This window comes from Pogona vitticeps, chromosome 1, assembly GCF_051106095.1.
Source record: "Pogona vitticeps strain Pit_001003342236 chromosome 1, PviZW2.1, whole genome shotgun sequence".
Classification (NCBI taxonomy): domain Eukaryota; kingdom Metazoa; phylum Chordata; class Lepidosauria; order Squamata; family Agamidae; genus Pogona; species Pogona vitticeps.
Genome location: NC_135783.1, coordinates 2,531,475 through 2,557,504, shown reverse-complemented (window position 1 = coordinate 2,557,504; position 26,030 = coordinate 2,531,475). Strand labels below are relative to the sequence as shown.

The window sequence follows — 26,030 nt, the reverse complement described above, 5'->3', positions numbered from 1 at the left end:
GCCACCGGACGCTCTCCTGCTTTGTTGGAACACTGTTGATGGTGGAGAGAGAACCTCGGCTAGCTCTGGAGAGCTGCCGATTGGCATCCGTGTCGGAGCCGTTTGGAGCGTTGCCTGCAGGTCCTGGGAGCCCGGCGCCTTTCTGAATGGCTGGAGCCTTTTCTCCCTCCAGCTCTGGGGCTGAAATCATTCATCAGCTCAGGGGAGGGGAGCCCCCCAAGAGGACGAAGGGTGCCCCCGCTGCCCGGCTGTGCGTGGCGAGCAAAAGACCTCTTTTTGAAGGGGTGTCAAAAGCAGGTGGAGGCTTGATCAGGACTCCGCTCTCTATGAAGCGAGTAGCAGCGAATCCGCTCCCGGTTTCAGTCCGAAGTTCAAAGGGAACTGCCCGTCATCCTGGATCTAGTTTGGGATCAGGGATCAGCGCCTCGGATGATCACCTGCCAAGTTGGGAATGGGAATAAAACCCGGAGCCATCCAAGCCCTCCGCGTTCACGGAGGTCCCTCGGAGTGCCATTTTCACCATTGTGGACACATTGTCTAGAGTTCGTGAACCTTCATCTCCCAGATTTGTCCGAAGCGCGTCCCTGCCCCTAATAAGCATTGTAAGAAGAACCCTTGGAGATGGTTCTGCGCCTATTAGGAATCACAGCCCCTCCACCTCCGCTACTCTAGATGGGACCCTGTCAGTGTCACGGCCACGGCACTCCACGAGAGCAGAATCTGACCTTAAATCAGAGCGCAGAAGGACTCCCATTCACTACAGCTGAAAAGGGAGGAGCGCTCATCCACCCATCCACCCACAGCCTTGCACGAGTGACATCTCCATGAAGAAATCAGGAACGCCAGGCTGACCAGGCATTGCTCGTTTAGTTTCTTAAGGTGAAACAAGCCAATACCCGAGGATTAGGCCCTATCCCACCTTGCACAGCATCATAGAATCACAGAATCATGACGTTGGAAGGGGGCCTCTGAGGCCATCCAGTCCAACCCCCTGCTCAAGGCAGGAATGCAGTTCAAAGCAGACCCGACAGAGGGTGGTCCCATGTTCTCTTGAAGGCCTCCAGTTTTAGAGCCCTCACCACCTCTCAAGGTCATGGGTTCCCTTGTTGTACTGCTCTAACAATTAAGAAGTTTTTCTTGATATTCAGCCGAAATCTGGCTTCCCGTAGCCTATTTTTGAGCTTATTATTACATTTCCTGCACTCCAGGAGGATCGAGAACAGATCCCGCCCCTCCTCTGTAGGACAGCCTTTCAAGTCTTTGAAAAGCACTCTCCTATCATCCCCTCATTCTTCTGATGGCACCAGCAGAGCTGGTCTTTGAGTCCCCCAGGCAGCTGACCTCCCACCACCTGACATCCAGAAAGGGTGATAAAAGACCACAGGGTCTCCCCCAGTACTTTTGGCAAGCTATGAAATATAGTTTGACACCCAAGCTGAAGTTGACTAAGGCATTGTCTAAAAAAGTAACTTTCCCAATCTCTGATCCCACCATGTCTCTGTCTGAGACCACGAGCCAAGAGGTAACTCTGCTGCACCAATATGCACACACAGAAAGCCAGCTGGCGTCCTTCAGATGCTGGAAATTTAAGCACAGCCACTGGGACCGGTTTCCTTTCTCCGGCTCAAAACTGGGTCAATTCTTGGGTTTTCTTGCCACCTAGCGGCCGTTGGTTTGGATGGCAAGGTAGACATTGTACAACATCCAGGGTGCTTTATCATACTCTTATATTTCCGATCAAGTTAACAATCATCTTAGAACGGCAGAGGTGGAAAAGACCCCCTGGATCATCGAATCCAGCCCCTGTCAAGGAACCACAGAGAGGGACTCCCAGCCTCTGGGTCCACCGCCGGAGACCGAAAGCTATCCAGCAATAGAGGAGGTTGACCGGGGGGGGGGATGGATCCATTTGAAAAACTGTGCTAAAGGAGAAATTTGAGGATGCCCTGGACTGCCAGAAAGATGGGCAAGTGGGCGCGAGATCAAATCAAGCCCGAACGATGTCTGGGGGCAAAAAATATATGATGAAACTGAGGCTCGGCTACTTTGGGCACACCCTGAAAAAGCAGAATTCTCTGGAAAAGACAGTAAAGCTTGTTGTTGTTGTTTAGTCATGAAGTCATGTCTGACTCTTCATTACCCCCATGGACCAGAGCACACCAGGCCCTCCTATCTTCCACTGCCTCCCAGATGTCTGTCAATTTCATGTTGGTCGCTTTGGTGACCCTGTCCATCCATCTCATCCTCTGTCATCCCCTTCTCCTCTTGCCATCACACTTTCCCAACATCAGGGTCTTTTCCAGGGAGTCTTCTCTTCTCATGAGATGGCCAAAGGATTGGAGCCTCAGCTTCAGGATTTGCCCTTCCAGGGAGCACTCGGGGTTGATTTCTTTCAGAACGGATAGGTTTGTTCTCTTTGCAGTCCAGGGGACTCTCGAGAGCCTCCTCCAGCACCACAATTCAAAAGGATCCATTCTTTGGCGGTCAGCCTTCTTTATGGTCCAGCTCTCGCTTCCGTACATCTTGCTGCCTTTAACCTGTCCCAGTGAAGCTGGGAGAGGTTAAATGCAGCAGGAAGAAGAGGAAGAACCAGACACGAGATGGACAAACTCTCTAAAGGAAACCACAGGCTTGAGCTTAACAAGAGCTGAGCAGGGCTGTTGAGGATGGGACATCATGGAGATGGCTCGTTCCTAGGTTGGCCATGTCTTGGAAGCGACAACCGCAGCATCAGGAAGATTACAGTCTCATATAGTGGAAACCATGGAAGCAGGGAAAGGAAGTGCAAGGAGCATAAATTGCCCGGGTTTTCGGCTGAACGTACAAACTGAGTTGTTTTGGAGCCGCGTGAACCTTGAAGGGTGTGCTTAAGGAAGGGGTCGGGAACCTTGGGCCCTGCAGTCGAATCTGCCCCTGCTCTATGCTGCTCCAGAGGGCCACGTCCCTTTCCCCATCACACTCTCAGCTGACCTTTTTTTCTAGCCTTTCTACAGGTTTATTTCTCCCCCTTTTTCTGAAAGGCCAGAAAGCCTTTTGCCAGAGCTAAGGGTCGAAATACACATGAATGGGTGGCCCGTCGTCAAAAGACAGAACTCCTCAAGAGGAGGAAGGCCATCCGGTTGTCTCAGCTGGTCCTTTGGGGGGGGGGCTCTCCCGGTTTGGAGATCCGCTTGCTTTGCTTACGTACTCGGTCGTCATCAAGAAGAAACAGGGTCTCCTTCGGCATTGGATGACGGTTCAGACCTGAAGGTCTGTGAGGGAAACTCTCTGGAACATGAAGAGGAGGACGTCAGGCCCGCGTGGAATGTCCAGTTTGGCCCACCATTTCTAAGCAGAAAGAACTTTAAACGAAAATATTCTGGCTTTTCTGGCCAAACTCTTTCCCCCAGCCCTGGAATGCAGTCCCTGATCATGTTTTTGACACTCAATGCCGGTTGCCAAGTTGAAAAGGGGTGTCCTGGAGGAATGGAAGGAAGCCCTTTCATCCAACTTAATGTTGGGGTGACTTCAGCTTGGCATGCTCCCTTGAGGAGGTTTGGCTGTGAGGGAGTTTTATGGGCTGAGGTGACGGTCCCTCCATCCAGCAGTAACAAATTTTTTCTTCCTTGCCTCTGATTTCAAAGAGAACCACGGCTCTTTGCTTGTCCCCCTCCCCTTTCAAGCTGCTAGCCCTTAGTGTGCAATTACTGTTCTGCGGTTATGAGAATGGAGTCTGCTGTAAGCAGGCGCTGAGTGCGCGAGGGGGGGGGGCCTGCGGTTGTAAGCAGTCAAGTTTGTACAATATGCTGTTTTTGATCTATTCAACTGTGAGTAAATGAAACCTTTGATTCTTTCTCTCGCTAATGTCTCAGAGTGAGTTATTGTCACTGTAAGTACCCATGGATGAGGAGAAAAAAGAGCTGGTCTTCTTTGGAGAGACGAAGCTAATTCTACTTTGTAAGTCCCCGCACTTCTGCTATGCAGGCAGAGGTTTTTAAAAACCAAAATTCAAAATTCTGCAATACTTAACAGGACATTACGAGGCAGCAGAGGAGGAACAGGAACAAGGTTTGGGGAGGAAGAAATGTGGTCTTTGGACGGCTAAGGGCATGAAGAAGAAGAAGGAAGAGAGAATATTTGGCTTTAAACTACATCTCCCAGAATTCTGTAGCCAACATGGGCACTGGCTATTGGATTCTGGGAGTTGTAGTCCATAAAGAGCCCCCCCCCCAAGGACTGCAAGGGAATAAAAGACCACAGGGGGGGGGTTGAATCTGGAAGTAGTGTTCATGTAGGGATTAACAAAGGCTGCAGGACAGCAATGATCGTCTGCAATTTGGGGAGCTGAGCGCTGGATAGAAAAGAGGGGCCGGGGGAAAGAAAGGTGACAAGACGGGGGGGGGGGGAGAGATCAAAATAGTCTAGCTGAGAACAGAGTTCCCTGTTTTTGACTGCCATTAAACCCTGGCCAGGGTGGCCGTGGGAGATCCTGGAACGACAGCCTCCAAAACTGGTTTTCCGTCGTTCTGTTCCTGCAGAATCCTGGGGTGTTCTGGGCTGTCAAGTTGGAATCAATCTAGAGCAAGCCCAATGGGGCTTTCAAGGGAGTTGAGATGCTTAAGGAGTGGCTCTAGCAGTTCCGACCTCAACCCGGAGTGAGTTTCCAGGGCTGAGCAGGGATTCGAACCCTGTTCTCCAGAGTCCTGGCCCATCACTCAATCCACTACACCAAACTAGGAATCTCATAGACTCGTAGGATGGTGGAGTTGGAAGGGGCTGATAAGGCCATGGAGTCCAGCCTTCTGGCTCAAGGCAGGAACCCAAATCACAGCAGGTCGTCCTGTTTTCTCTCAAATTCCTCCAGTGTTTGAGTGCTCACCCCCTCCCAAGGTCATGGGTTCTGTTGTCATACTGCTCAAACAGCTAGGAAGTTTTTTCCTGATATTCAACCGAAATCTGGCTTCCTTTAACTTGAGCCCGTTGTTAGGTGTCCTGCAGCCTGGGATGATGGAGAACAGATCTTGCCCCTCCTCTGGAGGGCAGCCTTTTACATATTTGAAGAGTGCTATCCTATCATTCCTCAGTCTTCTTTTCTCAAAGCTAGATGTGCCCAATTCTTTCAGCCTTTCCTCCTTATAGGGCTTGGTTTCCAGCCCCCTGATCAACCCACAGCTGGTTAGCTTGCTAATCAGGATCTAATGGGGCACTTGGTCAAAAGCTTTGCTGAAGTCAAGATATACTACGTCTACAGCATTCCCTCTGTCTATCTGGAGGTGACCTGATCAAAAACCAAGATCTAATTAGTTTGGCAGGATTTGTTCTTGTCAAATCCGTGTTGGCTTACTACTGCCTTGTTTTCTAGGTGCTTGCACAAGGACCGCTTTACGATCTGTTCCAGAATTTTCCCTGGGATGGATGTCAGGCTGACTGGCCTGTAGTTCCCAGGTTCCTCTTTTTTTGTGCTGTTTTTGAAGATAGGGATAGTATTGGCCCTCCTCCCGTCCTCTGGCCACTCCCCCGTTTCCCATGATTTCAAGAAAAGAATGGATAGCGGCTCTGAGATTTCTTCGTCCAGGTCCTTCAGTCCTCTCGGATGCATCCAGCCCTGGAGATTTGAACTCACTCTTACCTAACACCTATGCTCAAAGGGGGTTGGTTGCTCATCCTGACTCCCTTTTAGTCTGAATCTATCAGTATTTTATTGAGAAATCGGTCCCATTGAATTAATAGCAGGAATTCTTTCCAGCTGCAGGTACGTAGGATTCCAGCTGTGTGGCTAGGTGAGCTCAGAAGCCAAACTCTGCCAATATCGGCTGGCGGTTGTGGGAGGCTGAGTCTTGTTGTCTTCAGATGGGCTAGCGTGAGGAAAACCAATAAGCCATTGATTGCAAAGATAACAAGACAGAACGGATACCACCCCTTTGAAAGTATAGAATTAGGTATGACAGCCATAGAGAGGGACCATAGAGAGAGATCATTGAAGGAGACAGATGCTCAGGTGCTCCAGAAATATTCTGTTGGAGGATGGCTGATGGATTTCAAAATGCCTTCCTAGACAGTGTTAGGAAACTGGATCGGGGACACAGCGATGGACAGTGAGCAAAGGGAAGGAAACTAAGGTGTGTCCCCCCCCCCCCTTGGACCGTTGGGTTAAGGGGCCACAAGGCACCCAACCTAACAGTGTACCCCATTCCTGCACCCTAATAAAGGCAAGTTTCACCAACAGCGAGTGTGTGTGTGTGTGTGTGTGTGTGTGTGTGTGTCTCTGTGTGTTGTTAATGGCAATTGCAAGTTGATCTGGACCGCTCCTGTGAGCCGGACGACCAGGCTGTTTTGTGTTTTGATCACCTAAGTAAAGATCATATCCCAAAATAGAATTAAACATCGGTTGCTTTCTTTTCACTGCAGCAAATTCTTCCAACAAACACACAGAGAGAGACAGAATCTGAGACTCAGAAAATACAAGGTTGACCAGAACTGTCAGAAAGAAAAGAAATGTCGGCAGTTTTATTTACAACCATTGTGTAGAAAATAAGAAGACAGCTTCTTGTACAAAGGTTCCTTCCTTCCTTCCTTCTTTCTTTCTTTCCTCCCTTCCTCCCTCCCTCTTGCTCATCCCTCTTGTTTAATGTTTTCATGTCAAGAACAAGCTGATATGTGATGGAGGACCCTCATTGTTAACAGCCCCAGAGATATCATTTCCACTCAGACCTGGCCTCAACTAATCAATAGCCTAAATGCCTCCTTCGGATGTCCGGGAGAGAAAGATTCCCAGGTGGCACGGAATCGATGCCGTTGCAAGACAAGAGATTTACAGCAGGAAGTTTACAAGCCTACAGATCAGCTGAGACGCCCTTGTTCGTCCTTTCAGCTTGCCAGACTTAGGGAGGGAATTCCAGAAGCAGAGAGTGGGGTGACTCCAATTTTGTAAAGGTGTTGCATCTGCTCCGGGTTTTAATAAGCAAAAGGAAAAATCCGGAGGGCTGAACCCCCACTCCCCAAAAGAGGTGCAGCAAATAGTTTGTTTCGAGTTGGAACAAAGAACCCAAAGTGGGTTTGCCACCTCCGCCAAATCGTTCCCCCCCCCCCGTGTCCCACTGAACCTTCCCTTCGCTCTGTTCAAATGCGACTTCTTTGGGGCTTCCCTTCCTTCTATTTTCCTGATAAGAGCGAACCAAGCAGAGGCCTCTTCCTTTAAAACCTCTACATACACAATCCAACAACAATCTGAAACAAGTAATGTGAGACAAACATGCTTTCTTGGAAAGGTTACCAGTTGCAGGATGAACACTCCCGGAATCCTGACATTTTCACAATTGTTATGGTGTTTTGTTTTGTTTTTTAAATTGGAAGTTGGAAAAGTTGGAGGCTATTTTTTTTTTGAAGTGGACGTCATGCAAAGTAACTTTTCCCAGCTGTGAGATGTGGCGTGGTGCAAGACATGCGCAGAGCCTGTATGAAAAGACAGTGCCTCCCCATGACCCCAGTGTTGGCAGTGAAGGGTGCCACCCAGAAGCTCACAGACCATCTAACATATATCTGGCCTGTTTCATATTTTGGAACCATTATTGGTATTCTGAAATATTTCTTGGAAGCCTCCTTTCTTTCACTCACAGAGAGAGGTCAAGAGGTTGCCAAAGCCACTCTATCTCATGACCCTAAGAGGTGCTCCTCCATGAACATTACTGCTGTCAGAGTATGCTACACCTCCCAGCATGCAAAGCTAGTCATGGGTGCCACTGGCCAACCGTCTGAGGGCCACCAATCTGTGAGGTCAGGGCTGGCGCAACTGGGGGGGAAAGACCCATGGGGTGGCAAGCTCTTTGGGAAGCCGGAGAGGTGGCTCATAGTCCCTAGCACTGCTTCCGAGACTCCGACTCTTGCAAAATGCATGGCCGTCTATTTTCCAAACATTGGTTCCATAGCCCAACCTCCTCTGCATGCTGGCTAGTGGACACCTAGAAGCTCAAGGAGATTTTAGGTGGGTGGGTAGGGATGGAAACAAAGAAAAAGTTACTTTTGGGGGGGTTAAAAAAATATTCCCCAGCTGGACAGGGAACTCTGGAAACTGTCACCTAAAACAGACGTTTTCCAAAGCCTCAGAACGAGACAGAGGTTGTTTGAAGAAGGACGAGGGCTTGCAGTGGGTTTAAAACACAACTGCCCGACCTGGTGATTCTGGGCTTTTGGCTCATCGCCTCCCGGAGATGCTTCTTCATGACCACAGCAAGGTTTTAAAGAGCATGGTCTTTCTCAGCTTTCTCTCGCTTGACCTGCCTTGCGGGCAAAGGCTGAAGAAATGGAAAAGTTTGGAAACTCTCCGGATGAGAGAGTTGCCAAGAGCTGTGTCTAAAAGAGCACCACTCCCCAATTCCCATGAAAAGGCCTGAATCCGTTTTCTCGTTTACTGTGGGCTCCGCGTTCAAGCAAGCCCGCGGACGACATGCGGACGACCACGGCGTAGCTCTGGCAAGAGTTTTTTATTTACGGATGAGTAGTAAAAAACGGGGCTGCGGGTCTCCGAAATCACAGTGGACACAGCCACCACGTGGCTGTGGGGGTCAAGCCACCCCCGGGGCTACCAGGGGACGGATGGAAAAGATGAGATGCAATTTTATGGAAAGAAACGCAGGCGTGAGGTGGGCGGTTTCTTTCCAGGTGGGTGATCGACGACATTCACGGACAAACGCACGAGACAACATTCACCCCGAAGAAGGTGACCTGGCTCCCTCTGCTCACTTTTCCTGGCCCGTCACCAAATTTCATTTGCCTGCTTCTTCTCTCTGTACCCCCACCCCTACCCTCCCCCCGGACCCTGCGACACCTTCCCTCCCGTGTAACACACTATTCCTCTCACCCGGCTTCCATACCGGATGCCAACAGCATGGAAAGGGGAACCTGGGCGCTGGGTGTCGGCAGCCGGTCAAATCCATCCTTCCCTCCCCCCCCTTCCCAAATCCACACTCTTCCTCCACCAGGGTCCCCCTCCCTCCCTGAAACGCACGCCAGGGCTTCAGCGGTCAATTCTTTTAACATTCACAAACAACGAAAGCAGAGGTCCGTCCAAATTCGCCCGTTAACACTTTTTCGCACCGAGAAGACGGCGGACGGTCTTCATGACTGTCATCCGCCATACCATATTTTCCTGGGAGCTCTCAGTCCAAATGATTAGGTGCCGGGGAGGGGACCCCCCGCTTTACCTCGAGGCCTCTTCTTTCAGCTCCTTGTTCTTCCGGACCTCCTCAGCATGTTTGTCCTGGGAAGGAAGGCAACCGCTTGTTTTTCATTTATTTGAAATATTTTCTCTCCTTAAAAGGACCCAAAGTGGCTGAGAGGCTGATGCTTAGCCTCAAAATGAGAAACTGACCCATCGCTGCAAAACAGGGATTAGACCAGAGCTTAGAATAGTTTAAAGAGTGCTCTCAGTCTTCCCTCGGTCTTCTTCTGCACCCCCTTGATCCTTGGTTTCTAGTTCCCTGATCATCATCCGTGTCGCCCTCCTCTGAACTTGGTTCCAATTGGTCAGCCCCCTTCTTGAAGCGTGGCGTCCAGAACTGGACACAAGACTCAAGGGGAGGCCTCACCAGTGCCAAATAGAAGTGGACTAGCACCTTGCAGGATTTGGAAACTATACTTCTCTTAATGCTGCCTAAAATCACATTGGCCCTTTTTGCAGCCACATCACACGGTTGGCTCATATTCAGCTTGTGATCTACAATGATTCCAAGCTCCTTCTCGCTCATCCCATTACCGAGCCAAGTGTCCCCCATATGAATAAGGGATTCTCTCATTCCACCTGTTCTAGCCCACCTTACCTGTACAGACCTTAGAACGTAACTTTTTCACTCCACAGTCCCCCTCACCCAACCTCTGACAGTGTCTCCTCTCCTGTTGCCCAGCCCCGTCTCTGCCTCATCCTCGCACACAGGGGAGGGCTCACCTTTTCCTGCAGGCGTTCCAACATGGCGGCTAAATGTGCCTCTCGGTTCTCCTTGTTAGATTCCATCTTCTGCATCAGTTTCTCCTTGGCCATCTTGATGAAGTTGTTGTTCTCTTCGATGGCTTTCTGGATGACTTCCCTCTCGTGCTCTCGCTTGCCTGCCAGGTGCTTAAGGAGTTCTGCTTCCTGATACTAAACCCACAAAAAAAGAGAGAACCATATATATATAAATAATCAGAAATATGAAATGTAATAGGACCGCCATAGGATGGATTCCAAGCTCCCTGTGGATACTGAAAACTGTGGATAATAGTGAATTCTACATATGCACTATATATAGAGTGCAGAAAAAAATATTTTCACATGCATTTACCAGAACTGGCCAATACCAAGTTGTGTTACTATGCCTGAAGACTCAGAGTGGATTAATCAAAGGGTCTATGAGCCATCCCATAATTTTCAGCTGGCTTGAATAATAAAGGCTTTATCACTAGTGCGTGACTGTGGTCCCATGTGCTCCACACAGCCACAAAACACCACGACCGGGTGACTCGGGGCTGGCCCTGTCCCCTCCGCCCGCCCGCCCGATGCCGCAGAACCAAGCGCTCACCTTGCGCCGCTCCTCGGCAGCTTCCAGCTTCTTCTGGATCTCCTCCAGGGAAGGGTCGCGCCGCCGGGGCAGGGAGGCGTTGAACTCTGGGACCCCATCGAAGGAAGGCGGCTTGAGGATCACCTCGAACGACTGGCCCGAGGTGCGCTTATTGAGCTCAATGACTTCCATGTCGGAAATGACGCACCAGGTGAGGTCCACGGTGTCTACTGAAAGAGAGGAGGAGGGAAGAGGAGATGAGGAGGTGGGACGGCACTGGGGAGCAATGGCACGGACAAGGAGAGGGAGCGGGCTACTCTATACATAAAATAAGCCCAGGGAACCAGGCGGCATTGATGAACGTTGGGATACAGAGATAATATGTCACCGATGTCAGCAGCTACTTGCCGGTTTCAAAGCGGGAATCTCCGGGAACCCCTTTGCTACCCCGGGTCTCCAGATGTGACCTGGCTCTAAACCCTGGATGCTGATTCCTGCTCCTTAGAATTACAGAATACAGTGGTGCCTCGCAAGATGATTGCCTCGTGGGACGATTAATCCACAAGATGATTGGTTTTTGCAATCGCTGTGGCGCTTCGCAAGACGATGTCTTCTATGGACGATTTTCGCAAGATGATTTTTTCCCCATTGGAACGCATTAAATAGATTTCAATGCATTCCAATGGGGAACCACATTTCGCAAGACGATGTTTTCTATGGACGATTTTCGCAAGATGATTTTTTCCCCATTGGAACGCATTAAATAGATTTCAATGCATTCCAATGGGGAACCACATTTCGCAAGACGATGTTTTCTATGGACGATTTTCGCAAGATGATTTTTTCCCCATTGGAACGCATTAAATAGATTTCAATGCATTCCAATGGGGAACCACATTTCGCAAGACAATGTTTTCTATGGACGATTTTCGCAAGACGATTTTTCCCCCATTGGAACGCATTAAATAGATTTCAGTGCATTCCAATGGGGAACCATGTTTCGCAAGACGATGTTTTCACAAGACGATGTTTTTCATGGAACGAATTAACATCGTTTTGCGAGGCACCACTGTAATTGAGTGGGAGGGGTCCTGCCTCTAAGGCCACCGAGTCCAAACCCTGCCCAATGCAAATCCAAGGAGATCTGACAGAGGGTTCGCCAGTCTTCTCTTGAAGGCCTCCACAGCGTTGGAGCGTTCCCCGACTCCCTCTGAGCTCACAGGTTCCACTGTCGTACCGCTCTAACAGTTAAGAAGTTCATCCTGTAGCTTGAGCCCCTGATTATATGTCCTGCTGTCTAGGATGATGAAGAACATATCTTGCTTCTCCTCTAGATGACTACCTTTCATGTCACTGAAAGCTGCTATCCTATCGTCCCTCTGTCTTATTTTCTCGAGGCTAAACCTGCCCAGTTCTTTCAGCCTTTCCTCAAGAGGGTTTGGTTTCTAGTCCCGTGATGGTCCCTGTCGCCTTTTTCAGCTGGTGGCAGGATTCAGTGGCTCAGTGAAAAGGTATTTGGAGATGTCCCTAACAGGACTTTCAAGGTAAATGAGATATTTAAAGAGTGGTTTTACCAGTTCCACCCCTCCCCCAGTGAGTTTCCATGGCTGAGTGGAGATTTGAACTCAGATCTCCAGAGTCTTTGTCAATCCCTCAGCCCCCGACCTACACCACACTGGGTACCAAAGTGCGATAGCCATTCTTAAATTCGACGCCAACCTGGTCTCCTCTGCTTCTTTTTGTGGTGTTGTCTGCAAGCTTCTCGTGCATAATGCATATCTAGCAGATTAATTATCTATTATCATATATAATGCATTACCCCAAAGCGAACTCTCTAAAGCCCTAGAGAAAGAGGGAGAGAGACAAAAACTCGCAAACAGAGCTATCAATCAGGCGCGAAAAGGTTCGCAGACAGAAACAGACGGACAAATTGGACTCGGCCACGACCACCCCAGCCGTCTTCGAGTCAATCATTCCACATTGCACCCACCTTCATATTTATAAGACGGTTTATTTAAAGGATCTGAGAGGAAGCAGGAGCAGAAGAGGGACACCAGGGGAAGTTCCTTCACCTTCTCTTTGTAAGCTGTTCGGGAGAGAGAGAAAAATTACCAAAGGTGGTCAAGGCAACATCAGGAAAGGAGCCACCCACCCTCCTGCTTCACTGCAGAAGAGCGCCTCCTGGTCCGAATAGTCAAAGCTATTTTTTTCCAGGAGCAATGTATGGAAGTGAGAGCTGGACCCTAAAGAAAGCTGACCACCTAGGAATGGATGCTTTTGAATGGTGGTGCTGGAGGAGGCTCTTGAGAGTCCCCTGGACTGCAAGGAGAACAAACCTATCCAATCTAAAGGAAATCAACCCTGAGTGCTCCCTGGAAGGACAGATCCTGAAGCTGAGGCTCCAATCCTTTGGCCATCTCATGAGAAGAGAAGACTCCCTGGAAAAGACCCTGGTGTCGGGAAAGTGTGAAGACAAGAGGAGAAGGGGACGACCGAGGACGAGATGGTTGGACAGGGTCATCAAAGCGACCAACGTGACTTTGACCAAACTCCGGGAGGCAGTAGAAGACAGGAGGGCCTGAGGTGCTCTCTGGTCCATGGGGTCACGAAGAGTCGGACACGACTGAATGACTAAACAACAACAACATGTGTGCTGATGGGTGGGTGGCTCTTTCTCTTTGTCACCATTAGCTACCCAGCCATTAGCTGTGCTTTGTCAGAAGAAGGGTGGGATAGAAATCCAATCACTATCTAAACAACCAACCAACTAGCTAGCTAACTAAATATTGCTGCAGGGTCAACCTCTTCACCCTGCCATGTGTGCGCAACCCTTTGCCCAAACAGCGAGTCCCCTGTTCCATCACAGGAGACCAAAGCCACTGATTTACAAATTAAGAAGTTAGCAAAAGTGCCGGAGGATCGTTGTACCTCCTTTAGTTCTTATGTCATCTCCGCTTCCACTTGCAAAGCTCCCTGCTTGGTCGGTTTCAGCCTCCAGACACTCCAAACTCAGTACCAAAAGATGAAAGTTTGGGGGAGTCACTGGTTTGTTTGGGGTTATCTCTTTTTATTATTATTATTACAACGCTTAGAACCTTCCAGCGAGCACCATCAGGGACCTTTACTGATGGAGAGATTCCAGCAGTCTAGAAAAGTAACTTTATTTCTGTAAAGGAGAGACGGCACGTGTGCAGCCCTGGGAACATAAGAAAGCCCTTTGCTGGGAGAGGCAAACCTTGTATAGCTCCCTTTTCTCGACGGTGCTCCAAACTGGCTTCTCATTAAACCCCACAAGTCCCAACTTGAAGACAATGCGCCTCTCCTGGTCTAGCCCTCTGCCTTGCTAATGAAGCATCTTGTTTGCTGCTGGAACTCTGCTTTGGAAGATTCCAGAATCCCTTCTCTCTCTTTCTGTCTCTGCAGAGCTAATCCTGCCATCAAGAGAACTGCTTCAGGATGGGAGGGAAAAAGAAAAAAAAAAAGGAAAATCTTCAGCCGTTACCTAGCAACGACACCAAGGATCCTTATCCGAGGGACCATTTCCAAGGACTTCCTTTCATTCCCTGCTTGCCTAATGGAAGATGACAGGGTGGAACAGGGGAAGGGGAAAAGAGGCTCTTAAGAGTCCCTGGTGGGCACAAGGACGCCACCCGTTTGACCTTATTCCTGTAGCTGTATCCCCACGAAATTGTTTTGAACGGCAGCGAAATGGCAGGAACTAAAAGCAAGCCTTCCCGGGAAAACTACCTTGGCTCAAACAGGTCCCCCTGTTCCATGGAACAGAGCGGGCGGGCATCGCAGGGACCCCGTTCACATCGGGTCTAGGTTTTCCATAGGGACACAGCTTTTGACTTCTCCGGCAGCTCTGCTGAGCTCTCTCCCCTTTGGCTCAGTCAAATCCCCAGGACCCTCACTTGTGCAGGACGAAAGAGCCCTTTCGCATTTTTGCCCTTGCTCGTCTCTTTTGTTATTCACTGCTGCTGCTCAACTGCTACCCCTGTCACCTGGCAACAGGTTCCTTGTTGCGTGAATTTCCCCTGCCCTGGTTAATGCTAATATTAATTAATTAATTGTGGTTAGAGGAAACATTCTGCCAGAAGGAGAAGGTCAGTACCTAGTTGGAGAGCCAGAGGTTGGGGGGTTCGATTCCCCCACGGGGCGTCCTTGACAGGGGTGATCACTCAGTGATCCATAGGTCCCTTCCAACTGCAGTTCTAAGATGACGATGAAGTGATTTCTTTTTAAAAACCTATCCAGTTAAATTGCCCACTTGCATTAGCAAATGTCTAATTTTATTTGGTAGCTGAATTCATTGCAATCCAATAGCGCCAAATCCTTGACTATACCCTGAAGTCGCCTGTGTCTGGCCCATAAAACTAGAGACCTCAGATGCTGGAGGGGTGAGGATCCTTTCCCAGAATTCTCCAAGAATTCCACCCCCAACCCTAAGTTTCATCCCACAAACACACACCTGCCAACACCTTTATTTCACTCACCTGGAGAAAGGCTGAGCCTTCCTTCTAGGTCTTCAATTCCTGCCCCGATGCTTTCTGGGAGGGGTGGATCTCTAGGATGCACCCCCCATACAGCAGAAAGGGCATTGAGACTACACCCCCCAGGATGCATTGCGACTGGAAGCGAAGGCCTAGAAGGAAGCCTGTGCTTGTCTCCAGGTGAGTGAAACGAAGGTGTCGGCAGGTGTGAGTTTGCAGGCTGGATCTCCCAGAATTCTGCTGGGGGGGGGGAATTCCTGGACCATTTGGGGATCCCAACTGCACATGGTGTGTTCTTATTTGAAACACACACAGGTGCTTGTTCCCCAGGTCAAGTTCCCTAGCACTAGTGCCCCCGAGCTTGAAAAAGTTCCTTTTCCCACCACCCCGGGGTTGAACTCGCCACCCTGTGAGCCCTCCACCCTGACCGCTTTTCCAAGCTGTAGCGCTCAAGGAAACCATCCTGTTGAATCATCCTCACAGAATTATCGTGTGACTCACAGCTCCTGCACCAAATGAAAGGACAGGTTCCCGAAAGAAGAAGAAGAAAAAGAGAACCGAGACTAAAACCGTATGGACAGGATCCTGTACAGCTGACGGAGGCCTGGATGTTCCACACTAAGCCAAGCGGACAAGAGTCGGATTTGATCCCTTTGTGCTCTACCAGATGATGAAAGCGTGAGAGTATGTGCGGCGGGGGGGGGGTCGTCCATACCTGCCAGGGTCATGATGAGGTGCCCTTTATTTTTCCTGCACTTCTACGGATCGGGTGGCAGTTCCAGCGGATGGAGAAGGTGTGGCAGAAGCTTGGCAACTGTAGAAACAAGGAAAAAGGCAGAGTAAGGGGCACACACCCTTTTTGGGGGAAACGGGTGCCTACAAGATGCGAGCACCCTGTGCCACAGCATCAGAACAACACCTGTTGACTCTTGCATGGAGAAAGGGTCTTCCAAAAAAGGCTGGAGAATGAACTTCGCCGGGAGGCCCTCCCCTCTTGTTCGAGCTCCTTGAACCCAGAGCCACTGGGCTGAGCTCGGCTAACGCCTCTTCCTTCCTTCCTCCCTCCCTCCCTCCCTCCCTCCCTCCCTCCCTCCCTTCCTTCCTTCCCATTTCCAGACAGATGCTTCCAGGAAGCCCACAAGAAGGGAGGGAAGGCAACCAACCCCCCCCTTTTTCCCTTTGTCTCCCAGGAAGTGTCAGAAGACTGCCACTGAACCTGGAGGTTCCATTATTTGCTATCTTCATGTACTTATAGTGTGTAATTTTGGGGTGTGTGTGCGTGTGTCTCTAATGCAACTTGCCTGTGTGGAATTCTGATGTCCCATGCCACAAATTAATGAATTAATTAACCACTCTGGTAGTGCCACAACACTATGTATTCTGGGCAGTTAACAACGTAAAACACAAGAAATAACAAGCAAAATAAGAAACTGTCATAAAAGCATGAAAGAAGCAGAGCAGGGCGCCCCGGAGAGGGATGCTGGCAAGTCTTCGGGTGGTCTGAGTCCCAAATTTGAGTCTGGATCTTTGAACCAAGTCCCGAGACCCCTGCCCGAGTCCCTATGAAAAACAAGCTTTTTTTTCCTCCCAGAAAAAAAAGGAGGAGGTGGGTGTATTCTGAGTCACGAGTCGAGTCCAATAATTGGAGGGAGGGGGGAAAAACACCAAGTTGAGTCGGAGTTGAGTCACGGGTGCGAATTAAGCCTGACTTAACAACCAGTCCCACAACTTGAGTCCCCATCCTTAATTCAGGATGTCCACGGGGAAGAAAATTTATGTCTAGCCGGCAGTGAAATATCAAGAATCCTGACCCTTTCTAAGGCAACGGTGTTGTTGTGATGTGCTTTATGCTGGCATCTTGGAAGACCGGCAGAAGCACTGGAGGTTCTTAGCTGCTACTCATACCCTGGTCTCTCTCTCTCTCTCTCTCTCTCTCTTGTTCTCTCTCTCTTTTTCTCGTTCTCTCTTTCTCATTTTCTCTCTCTCTCTCTCTCTCTCTCTCCACCTTTGCTTTTCCATAAGATGTTCACGCTATAAAGGGTGGGTCCTGGGCGGCGATGTTGTAAGGAATCCTTGCTCTAAGATCTGCGAGTGTGTGTGTGTTTCAAGAGGCCACTGGAATCCATCGATGCCACTGTCCAGGGCGGGCAGGAGAGGCTCCCCATCTCTGCCGCTACAGCCCCGGTCAACCCAGGAGGCCCTTCCCCACTCCTTGGTTACATAAAACCTGGCACACGGCCGCTGCGGAGAAACTTCCTGGCTGGCAAAGGGAGCGCATGGCGGTGGGAGGGGAGGGAGGGAGGAGGAAGCATGATATCCATTCTTACAAAGGCTTCTGGGGGGGGACGTTGTGCCCTTTATCGGCCAATAAGTGCGGTGGAGGGAAAGAGAGGCAGGGATGGGGACTCCAGCCGCAGGACTGGCTGTCGAGTCGCTCTTCAGTCCCACCGGCGGCTCGGTTTGGACTAAACTCTGGATTCCCACCCACCCCACCCTTCCAATGATTTAGACTCGACTCACAATTCAGAACCCACCCACCCCTCTCCTTTATTGGGGTGTGGGGGGACGACACACGTGTTTTTAGCAGGCACTCAGACATGGCCCTTGGGACTTGAGACCAAAGCCTTGCCAACACCCCCAGAGATGGGTGACATGGACGTTTGTGTCCATTTCCCATCTGCTTTCTGCATCAGAAAGAGCTCCACCGGGAGATTCTGCAGGGCTTGGAAAAATAACTTGTCCTCAACAACATGGACAAAGGGCACAACTCAAGCTACAAGTGGCAGGACCTTCTGCCACCTGGGGATATCCTGGCAATGGATCCTGCGCCCGTTACGGGCCGTTACATCAGAGGCCTTTTGCTGCTTTCAAGCTGTCTGGCCTGCGACCTGGTCACGCCATGGGTGGTCCGACCAGGGTGTGACCGAAGGCATGGCAGACCACCTGCAAGGGAGCGCACGTGGTCGTGTTGGGTGGCTTCAGCGTCAGTGGATCTAATCAGGCTGGCAGCCTGAACTTCTACAGGGCCATTTGGGAAACAAGGTTCTACATCTTGGAGCAGCCCTTCCTGTAAAGTTCAGATCCAACCCCTGAGCGGATACACCACTCTGCTGCCACGAGTGCCACCCGTCTTCCCAGAGTATGTGTGCCATTCACGACTGCTCTTTCCCGTCCTGCAGTTGCAATAGAATATTGGCCTACATTTCAATTCCCTGCTTTCTTTGCCACCCCCTACTTTTCATGACAACAACCCTCTGTAAGTGACTGGCCCAGGACTGCCTACCCAGTTTTATGGATGAGTGGAGATATGAGCAGAGATCTCTCGTCTCCTAGCAGTCTGTCCCCTCTAACCGCTACTCCACGCTGGCGGGATCTCCCTCCAAACTCACTTGCTCCCAAAAACTAGGGGAGATTAGATTTTCTGAGAAAAGGGAGGGTCCTTCTTCATGGTTATGTCATGTGCCCCAGCATTGAAGAACGGCAGCTCAAACACCGGGCGCGCATGCATGTGCTTAAAACACACTTTTAATTATTTCCTTTAATTAGCCATCTTGGACGCTCTGCTTCAAAGAGGGAAAAGCACGCAAGCCTGCTGTTCATTCGGAAGAATCTGGAGCAGGGTTGGTTTTCTCTATGGCGGCCACTGGGGCACTCTGCACATGCTCTCGGGGTGATCTTTTCATCCCACTTCACTCTGTTACGGCACGGCATCCACCCTTCCTTCATTCCCGTTCCTGCTCTGCCTCTCACTGCCTCTTCCTTCCTGGAATGCTTAGGAAACCCCTCCTTCAGCCTTTTGCCCCTGCATTAAACCTCCAAGCCGTAATATATATATTTTTAAAAAACCACAAAGGTGCCCTCTTTCCCAGCCATTCCAGGAGCGCCGCAGGCTGGCAGGCGGGCATGATCTCCTTTGTTGTGAACACCTCCCCGGTTTCACTTCGGTTTTGCTGGAGCTCACTTCCCCTTGACTCTGTAAAGATCTCCCCGAGATCCTTCTCTTCCTCCCTCCAAACGACAGCCTAGTCTTCTCTGGTGCCAAGTGTGTGTCTGTTGGGGGGGGTACAATTAAGAAAACTCGGGGGGGGGGGAGACAAGTAGGCTGGGAGGCTGATGGACCAAATGAGGCAGAAGTGAGAGAGATGCAGCTGCTTTCCTGCCAGCGGTTTCACCAAGGATGCTGTGATGCATAATAAATAACGGAGGGAGGCGGAGGGAGGGAGGGAACCACAGCCCTGGATAATGTAAGATGAGATCATTCGGATGAAAACAGGCAGGGAGGAGGGAAGGAGGTCATGCGGGCAAGCAAGCAAGCAAGGTGCTAGACCTTCCACAGAAAAGAAGGCACAGGGAATGTCCATGCTTGGAACGATGGACAAGCATCGTCTCCCTGCAGGGTCCCCCTTCGTACATTGATTTCTCTGTCTGCCTCCCCACATGCCGCTTCCAAGAACCTCATTTCCTGGGACACCTGGGAGGCCCAGCAACCAGGAAAGTCACCCCACCCCACCACCACGATGAAACGAGAAGGCACGGCTTGCCTGCGCCTTCAGCAACCACCGCGCACACAAGAAAAGCAGTCCCTCACCCACTTCATACACTTAACATGAAGGTGGCCGAGGAGGTGGGGTGGGGTCAGCCTCCATCTTTGGCTGGCAGACTAAGGGAGATGGCAAAAAAAAAAATCATCTCCTCCCATTATTATTTTGCAGAATATCTGCTTCCAGCAGCATATAGAGCTGGGGTTTGCACATGTGTGTCTGTGTGTGTGTGAGAGAGAGAGAGACAGATAGAGAGAGATCCCTGGAATCATTCAAATTTCTGACTTTTTCAATTACTTGGTTCCCACCCTTTTTCAAGGCTGGATTTTGGAATGGGTCTCTCTCTCTCTCTTTCACTTATTTTGGTATCCATGCAAGGCTCCAAAGAGTGGCTAGGAGGGGGGAAATGAAAGAAAGCCAGGTTTCCATTACCTTCCATTGGATCTTTTGAAAACTTATTTCAGGGTGTAGGTAGTGGGGGGGGGTCTTGTGGGTACCCGGAAGACCCCAGGGGCCTCATGCAGCCAGCCGGCCACATTTTGCACACCCCAGAACGGTGGAAACAACCTAAAGAAGGCAGCTCTCCCACCCCAAACTCCACTGTGGCTTCAGCACCTCACCGGAAGAAAATTCTGGGGTAGGAAGAACCCGTCGTCCACCTGTTATGCTTCCCTGCTTCCTGTCAGCAAAAAAATCACCTAAGTCTTCCCTATAACTATAACAGGATTTCTTGGTGATTTTTAAAGATATCAAGTGGTTCCCCACTTGGGTGGGGTGGCAGGCATGAAAAACCCATGCGCAGAATGTCTTTCAAAGCATTTGAAGGCCAGGAGGGACATACAGGCAACCAGGAGGTGGCAAATTTTTATTTTTGACCTGAAGGAGGGGCGCTTTGCCCATGCTCTTCGGCATGGCGTCCTGATTGCCGATGAACCACGAGGATGGAAATAGATCGTTCGGGAGCTAAATTCCGAGCCTTCTGGGATTGCCGCTACAAACCATCTCCTTACACGTGCTTAAAAATAAAATGACAAACGAAAGGCTCGGTGTAAAAACGGAGCTGGAGCTGTCCTGCATTTGGCCCGTGAGAGCAACAGGTAAAAATACAGACAAGAAGAAAGACTTCTTGGTTCTGTAAACCAGCAGGAGTAGTTTTGTGGGTCAAATAACACCCCAAATGAAATCCTCTGGTTATAAGCTGGGAGGGACGACCGTGATGTGGGCCAGACCGTCCGTCTGAAACACGGGCACAGCCGGAGAAGGTCTCGGAAAGTTGGCAGGACTGATTTGGTACCAATTGTTAGGAATTTGTGCCTCGGAGACAGCTATCCTTATTACTACCACCCCTCCACCCCAAAATTCTGAATCCTGACCGTCCATATTTTGAGTCGAGATCGCAGAATTCTGCAATCTGTGCAAGCAATGCCAATGAGGGAAAAGATATGATCTGTGCCATCAAGTCGGAATCAACATATAGGAGTCCTAACTTTCGAGGTAAGTGAGGTATTTAAGGAATGGTTCTACCAGTTCCACGCCCCCAATGAGCTTCCATGGTTCAGCAAAGATTCCTTTACCCAGGCCTCCTGAATCCGAGTCCGTCCATCTAGCAAACACATCTTATTGGGTGTCATCCACTAACCTACAGCCCTAACTTGCAAGGGTCCGAAACTTTGAAAACTTGGCAGTGGGAGTTGGAAGAAAAAGTGATCTGGGATATTTAAGGCCATTGAATTAAGCTTCTGGGATGTTTCTACACTGTGGAGGCTTTCCTTGCAGATTTAGAAGGTGGAGCCAAGACAGATAGAGAGACAGACAGACAGACTCATGTCCTGCCTCCATGCCCCACCCTCATGCAAAACGACTTGTCCAGGGACCGTCAACTGGACCTCGGATTTCTTTTCTTCCAGTGCACCAAAAAAAAAAAAACCTTAAATGATGGAAGGGAAAAGTAGGTAGAGAGTGGGTGAAAAAAATAATAATAGCAGAGAGAAAGTTAGCAGGCAGGATGCTCCCTGCCTTACCTTGGTGGCATAAAGAAAAGGATCGATCAGGAGCAGAATGAACAATGACAAGAGTCTTAGGACACCTTAAAGATTTGGGCCGGTATCATGATGACGAAGAACAGATCCTCTGAATCCATTGCTTAAGGGTAAATCAAGAGTTCAATCAATCCCATAGGCATCCATGGGGTCTCCTCGCATTGGGGCGAGCAACAGGATGGTGGCTTTAAAGGAGTGTCTTGCCTCCAAGTTCTCACCCCACCCCTTGCAAAGGGTCCAGGTTCAATGAGAACGGGCAGGTCCCTCTTTTTTCTTACACACATAAACACACACACACAGAGAGAGATAAAACCTTTAAATGATGGGGGCCAAAAACAGAGGGAGAGACCCCCCCAGCTTCCGTGGACTTGAGTCCCCTCCCTCCTATCCGAGGGGCTCCAGCCGGTGACGACCTGATGGCCAACACAAATGGGTCCATCTTTAGGGTGTCACAGAATTCTTGGCCGGATTCACTCCGCCAAGCCCCCGCAGTGGCCCTTCTGGGAAACAAAGAATAACATAACTTGATTCGAAGCGGGAGCCAGGGTGTTGGAGATCAAACAGGCGGTGGCAGGCCCAGAGACCTTCCTTGGGAATGGGAGGCAGAAGTCCTGAGGAAGGATGGAGAAGCAGTGGGGTGCCAGAATCCTGCCCCTCCTTGCCTTCTGGACCCCCAGCTCTTTCATCCTCCTTCGGACAGTTCATCCTCTGCTCCTCCATCCTTCGGCTCACCCACCCACCCCCAAAAAGGCAATTTTTCTTCTCTTTACCTGGCCTTTCCCAGCCCCTGGCCAGAGGTGGGGGGGCTCTAAGCTACTGGCTACTCACCCCTTTCTAAGCCCGTCGCCCCCTCCAGCCGCTCCCAAGCTCTCCGGCTCGCCTCCTTCCAGGGAAAGATGCTCACAGAGGCGCTGAGCATCCTCCAGTATGCCAAACTCTCCCCATGATATCATCTCCGAGCCAGCCGATTGGCTGCGCTCCTCGGGCCCGCGGATTGGGCTGCCTCTCCTTAGGAAGAAGGATTTGCCTCAGTGGGCTGAGGAAGGATGATGTCACACCAAAGATGCTGGTTTCCAGGAGGGCTCTTTGGATGCAAGAGGCGACAGGCCAACCTCTCTGGGCATCATCGCCCAAAGGATGCTCCCAGAGCTCTTTGGTGGGGGGGGGGTACCCCATAGACAAGCTCCCAAGACGAGCTGAACCCTTCTCATCCTCCGTTGTGGATGCGAGGGATCCTCAGAAGGGCCGGAAAGCTGATGCTTGCAGGGTGGGGTGGGGGGCGAAAGGTCCCATCAGAGCCCAGACGCAATCCTACAAAGCCGAGATGGAGCATGATTGATTTAGCCCTTCCTGCATCCCCTTCGTGGGAGGCAGACAGGAAAGAAGTGGAATACATAAGTCAAATAACATTTTTTAAAAAAGGTAATCTGCTGGATTGCGTTGCAGCCGCTGGACAAAACGGGCTGAATTGGAGATTGTGTGCATTTGGGTGTGTTTGTAAGTGGCTTGCATTTCGGTGCACTTGACAACAGGACTCAGGATTGTGGTTTCTTTCAGGGAGTCAGGCGATCTGGTCTTGGGTCTTCCTCTTTTCCTGCTTCCTTCCACGGTCCCCAGCATTACAGTCTTTTCCAGAAAATCCTGCCTTCTCAGGAAGTGCCCAAAGCAGGACAGCCTCCCTTTCAACATTTTGGCCTAGAGATATAGCTCAGGCTTGATTTGATCTAGGACCCCCTTGTTTGTCTTTTTTTTTGGTCGTCCAGGGTATGCACAAAGTTCTCCTCCGGCACCATATTTCAAACAGATCAATTGGTTCCTCTAGGCATGTGCATTTCAAAACAACGACAATCCCGGCCCTTTTTGGACCAAACCAACAAATAAGTCAAAGAAGAAGAATAAACAAGCGAGGAAATAATGCCCTTGTGAAACTCACCAGCAGTACCAAAAGGCTCGTGGGGTGATGCAGCTGGACCCCCTCCCTCGTCAGGCCTTCCTCACAAAGAGCTTAACATAATTGTGCCTTTGACGAGGCCGCCGAAAGACAAGTCTGTCGCTTTATGTTCTGCCACTCCCACATGTCCACAGAGCTCTGTTCATATACCAGAAGCATGGAAATTATACAATGCAGCACCCTGTCTCTCACACATGCTCAAAACGTAGGCTTGCATGTTCAGAGGAACATGTCTGTTTGCTTTGCATGCACAACTGTGCACGGGTAGACAGGCTGAAGTGCCTATCAGGCACAAATAGAAAGAAACAGACCAAAACAAAAAGATTTAAAACATGGGGCGTACAGTATAAGGGCCGTTATCTCCCCATTTGAGCCTTCTTGGCGCATAAGATCATCAGAGGAGGCCCTCTCGGTCCCATGGCCAGCCAGAGCAGGCATGCGTTGATGGGGACCCGCGAGACGGGGCCTTCTCAGTGGCTGCTCCCAGGTTGTGAGATGCTCTCCCTCGGGAGGTGAGGCTAGGCCCCTCCTTGTTCTCCTTCCGCCAACGGCCAAGCCCCCCCCCCCTTTTCGGGCAGGCTTTTAACAGTCATGACAAGAGTTCCTGAATGATGTTTTTTCATTACGTTTGTTTCAAATCTTCCAAATCATTCATATTCCATTGCTATTATCATCGAATTGTATTTAATGCATAATTTATTGTGTTTCCAATTCTAGTTTTTTTTTTTTTTTTTAAAATAAAACCACTTATATGCCGCATTGGGAGAAAGGCGCCATGTAAATGGAACAAACACATAAATAAAATAATAACGGTCAAATCTTAAAGATCTCCCATACCATGAACACGGTAGGTTGCTGTTAGGTCAGAGGCAACTTAATCGTATGGATCAGCCACACATTATTTTAGTACACGTATGATTCCAGCATGAATTTGACCCAACTCCGGGAGGCCGTTGAAGACAAGAGGGCCTGGCATGCTCTGGTCCGTGGGGGTCACGAAGAGTCGGACAATTGAGAACGGATCCTGCCCCTCCTCTGGAGGATAGCCTTTCAAATATTTGAAAAGTGCTCTCCTATCACCTCTCTGTCTTCTTTTCTCAAGATTAAACCTGCCCAATTCTTTCAGCTTTTCCTCCTAGGGGCTTGGTCTCCAGCCCCCTGATCCTCTGAAGTTGCTCCAATTTAATCCTTATTACGGATTTCTTTTAACCATGACAGTGAAGAAACGTGAGGATCTGGCGATCACAACTTTTTGTTGTAATCAGAGTAAATAAAGAGTCATGTATTGCGAAGCTTCAGTGTTAACATTATTTCAAGGTTCACGTGGTCTAATCAAAATAGGAAGAAGAAGAAAATTCCTTAGAGAGTAGAAAAAGGATTTACGTAGCTTCCTGGTGGCCCATGAGATCCATAAAACTCTTATCCAACAACCCATTATGATCTAATTAATGAATTGATTTGCTTGATTTATATACCGCCTATCTGACCAACAGCCAATCTGAACGGTTTACCACAGAAAATAATAACAAACATCACAAAGGGCAACTGAACAGCAAAAAATATTGAATAGCAATAATAATAATAAATACATCATGCGGAAGGCTGGACTGGAAGAAACCCAAGCCGGAATTAAGATTGCCGGAAGAAATATCAACAACCTCCGATATGCAGATGATACCACTCTGATGGCAGAAAGTGAGGAGGAATTAAAGAACCTTGTAATGAGAGTGAAAGAGGAGAGTTCAAAAAATGGTCTGAAACTCAACATCAAAAAAACTAAGATCATGGCCACTGGTCCCATCACCTCCTGGGAAATAGAAGGGGAAGATATGGAGGCAGTGTCAAATTTTATCTTCCTGGGCTCCATGATCACTGCAGATGGAGACAGCAGCCCTGAAATTAAAAGGCGCCTTCTTCTTGGGAGGAAAGCGATGACAAATCTTGACAGCATCTTGAAAAGCAGAGACATCACCTTGCCAACAAAAGTCCGAATAGTCAAAGCTATGGTTTTTCCTGTCATGATGTATGGAAGTGAGAGCTGGACCATAAAGAAAGCAGACCGCCGAAGAATTGATGCCTTTGAATTGTGGTGCTGGAGGAGGCTCTTGAGAATCCCCTGGACTGCAAGGAGAACAAACCTATCAGTTCTAAAGGAAATCAACCCTGAGTGCTCACTGGAAGGACAGATCCTGAAGCTGAGGCTCCAGTACTTTGGCCATCTAATGAGAAGAAAAGACTCCCTGGAAAAGACCCTGATGTTGGGAAAGTGTGATGGCAAGAGGAGAAGGGGACGACCGAGGATGAGATGGCTGGACAGTGTCTGCGAAGCAACCAACATGAACCTGACACAACTCCGGGAGGCAGTAGAAGACAGGAGGGCCTGGCGTGCTCTGGTCCATGGGGTCACGAAGAGTCGGACACGACTAAACGACTAAACACACACACAATAATAATAAAAGTTTTCAAATACATACTAAAACTCCTAAGATTTTAAATTG

The 26,030-nt window shown here is 49.6% G+C and overlaps 1 protein-coding gene across 2 annotated transcripts; it reads right to left on the bottom strand.

Annotated features, from left to right (window-relative positions):
• Positions 1-8,446: 8,446 nt before the first annotated feature.
• STMN4 (stathmin 4) lies at positions 8,447-22,532 on the bottom strand. 2 transcript variants are annotated; one of them, XM_020777371.3, is made up of 6 exons: positions 22,410-22,532; positions 15,717-15,815; positions 12,499-12,594; positions 10,530-10,738; positions 9,920-10,111; positions 8,447-9,235 (listed from the first exon to the last, which is right to left on the bottom strand). In XM_020777371.3, exons 2-6 carry the CDS (start codon positions 15,727-15,729, stop codon positions 9,176-9,178), a joined length of 570 nt encoding a protein of 189 aa, XP_020633030.1. In that variant the 5' UTR covers positions 15,730-15,815; positions 22,410-22,532; the 3' UTR covers positions 8,447-9,175. The 2 variants fall into 2 exon arrangements, with proteins under 2 accessions (XP_020633030.1, XP_020633031.1); XM_020777372.3 differs by having other exon boundaries at positions 8,992-9,235; positions 10,530-10,735; positions 22,410-22,498.
• Positions 22,533-26,030: the final 3,498 nt, after the last annotated feature.

What these genes read in the sequence shown, in the direction of transcription:
- STMN4 (XM_020777371.3), bottom strand. An exon ending in ACCGTCTTATAAATATGAAG is followed by an intron (nt 10,739 to 12,498) that starts GTGGGTGCAATG and finishes CCTCTCTTTCAG; the next exon opens with TAGACACCGTGGACCTCACC. An exon ending in CTGCCGAGGAGCGGCGCAAG is followed by an intron (nt 10,112 to 10,529) that starts GTGAGCGCTTGG and finishes TTGTGGGTTTAG; the next exon opens with TATCAGGAAGCAGAACTCCT.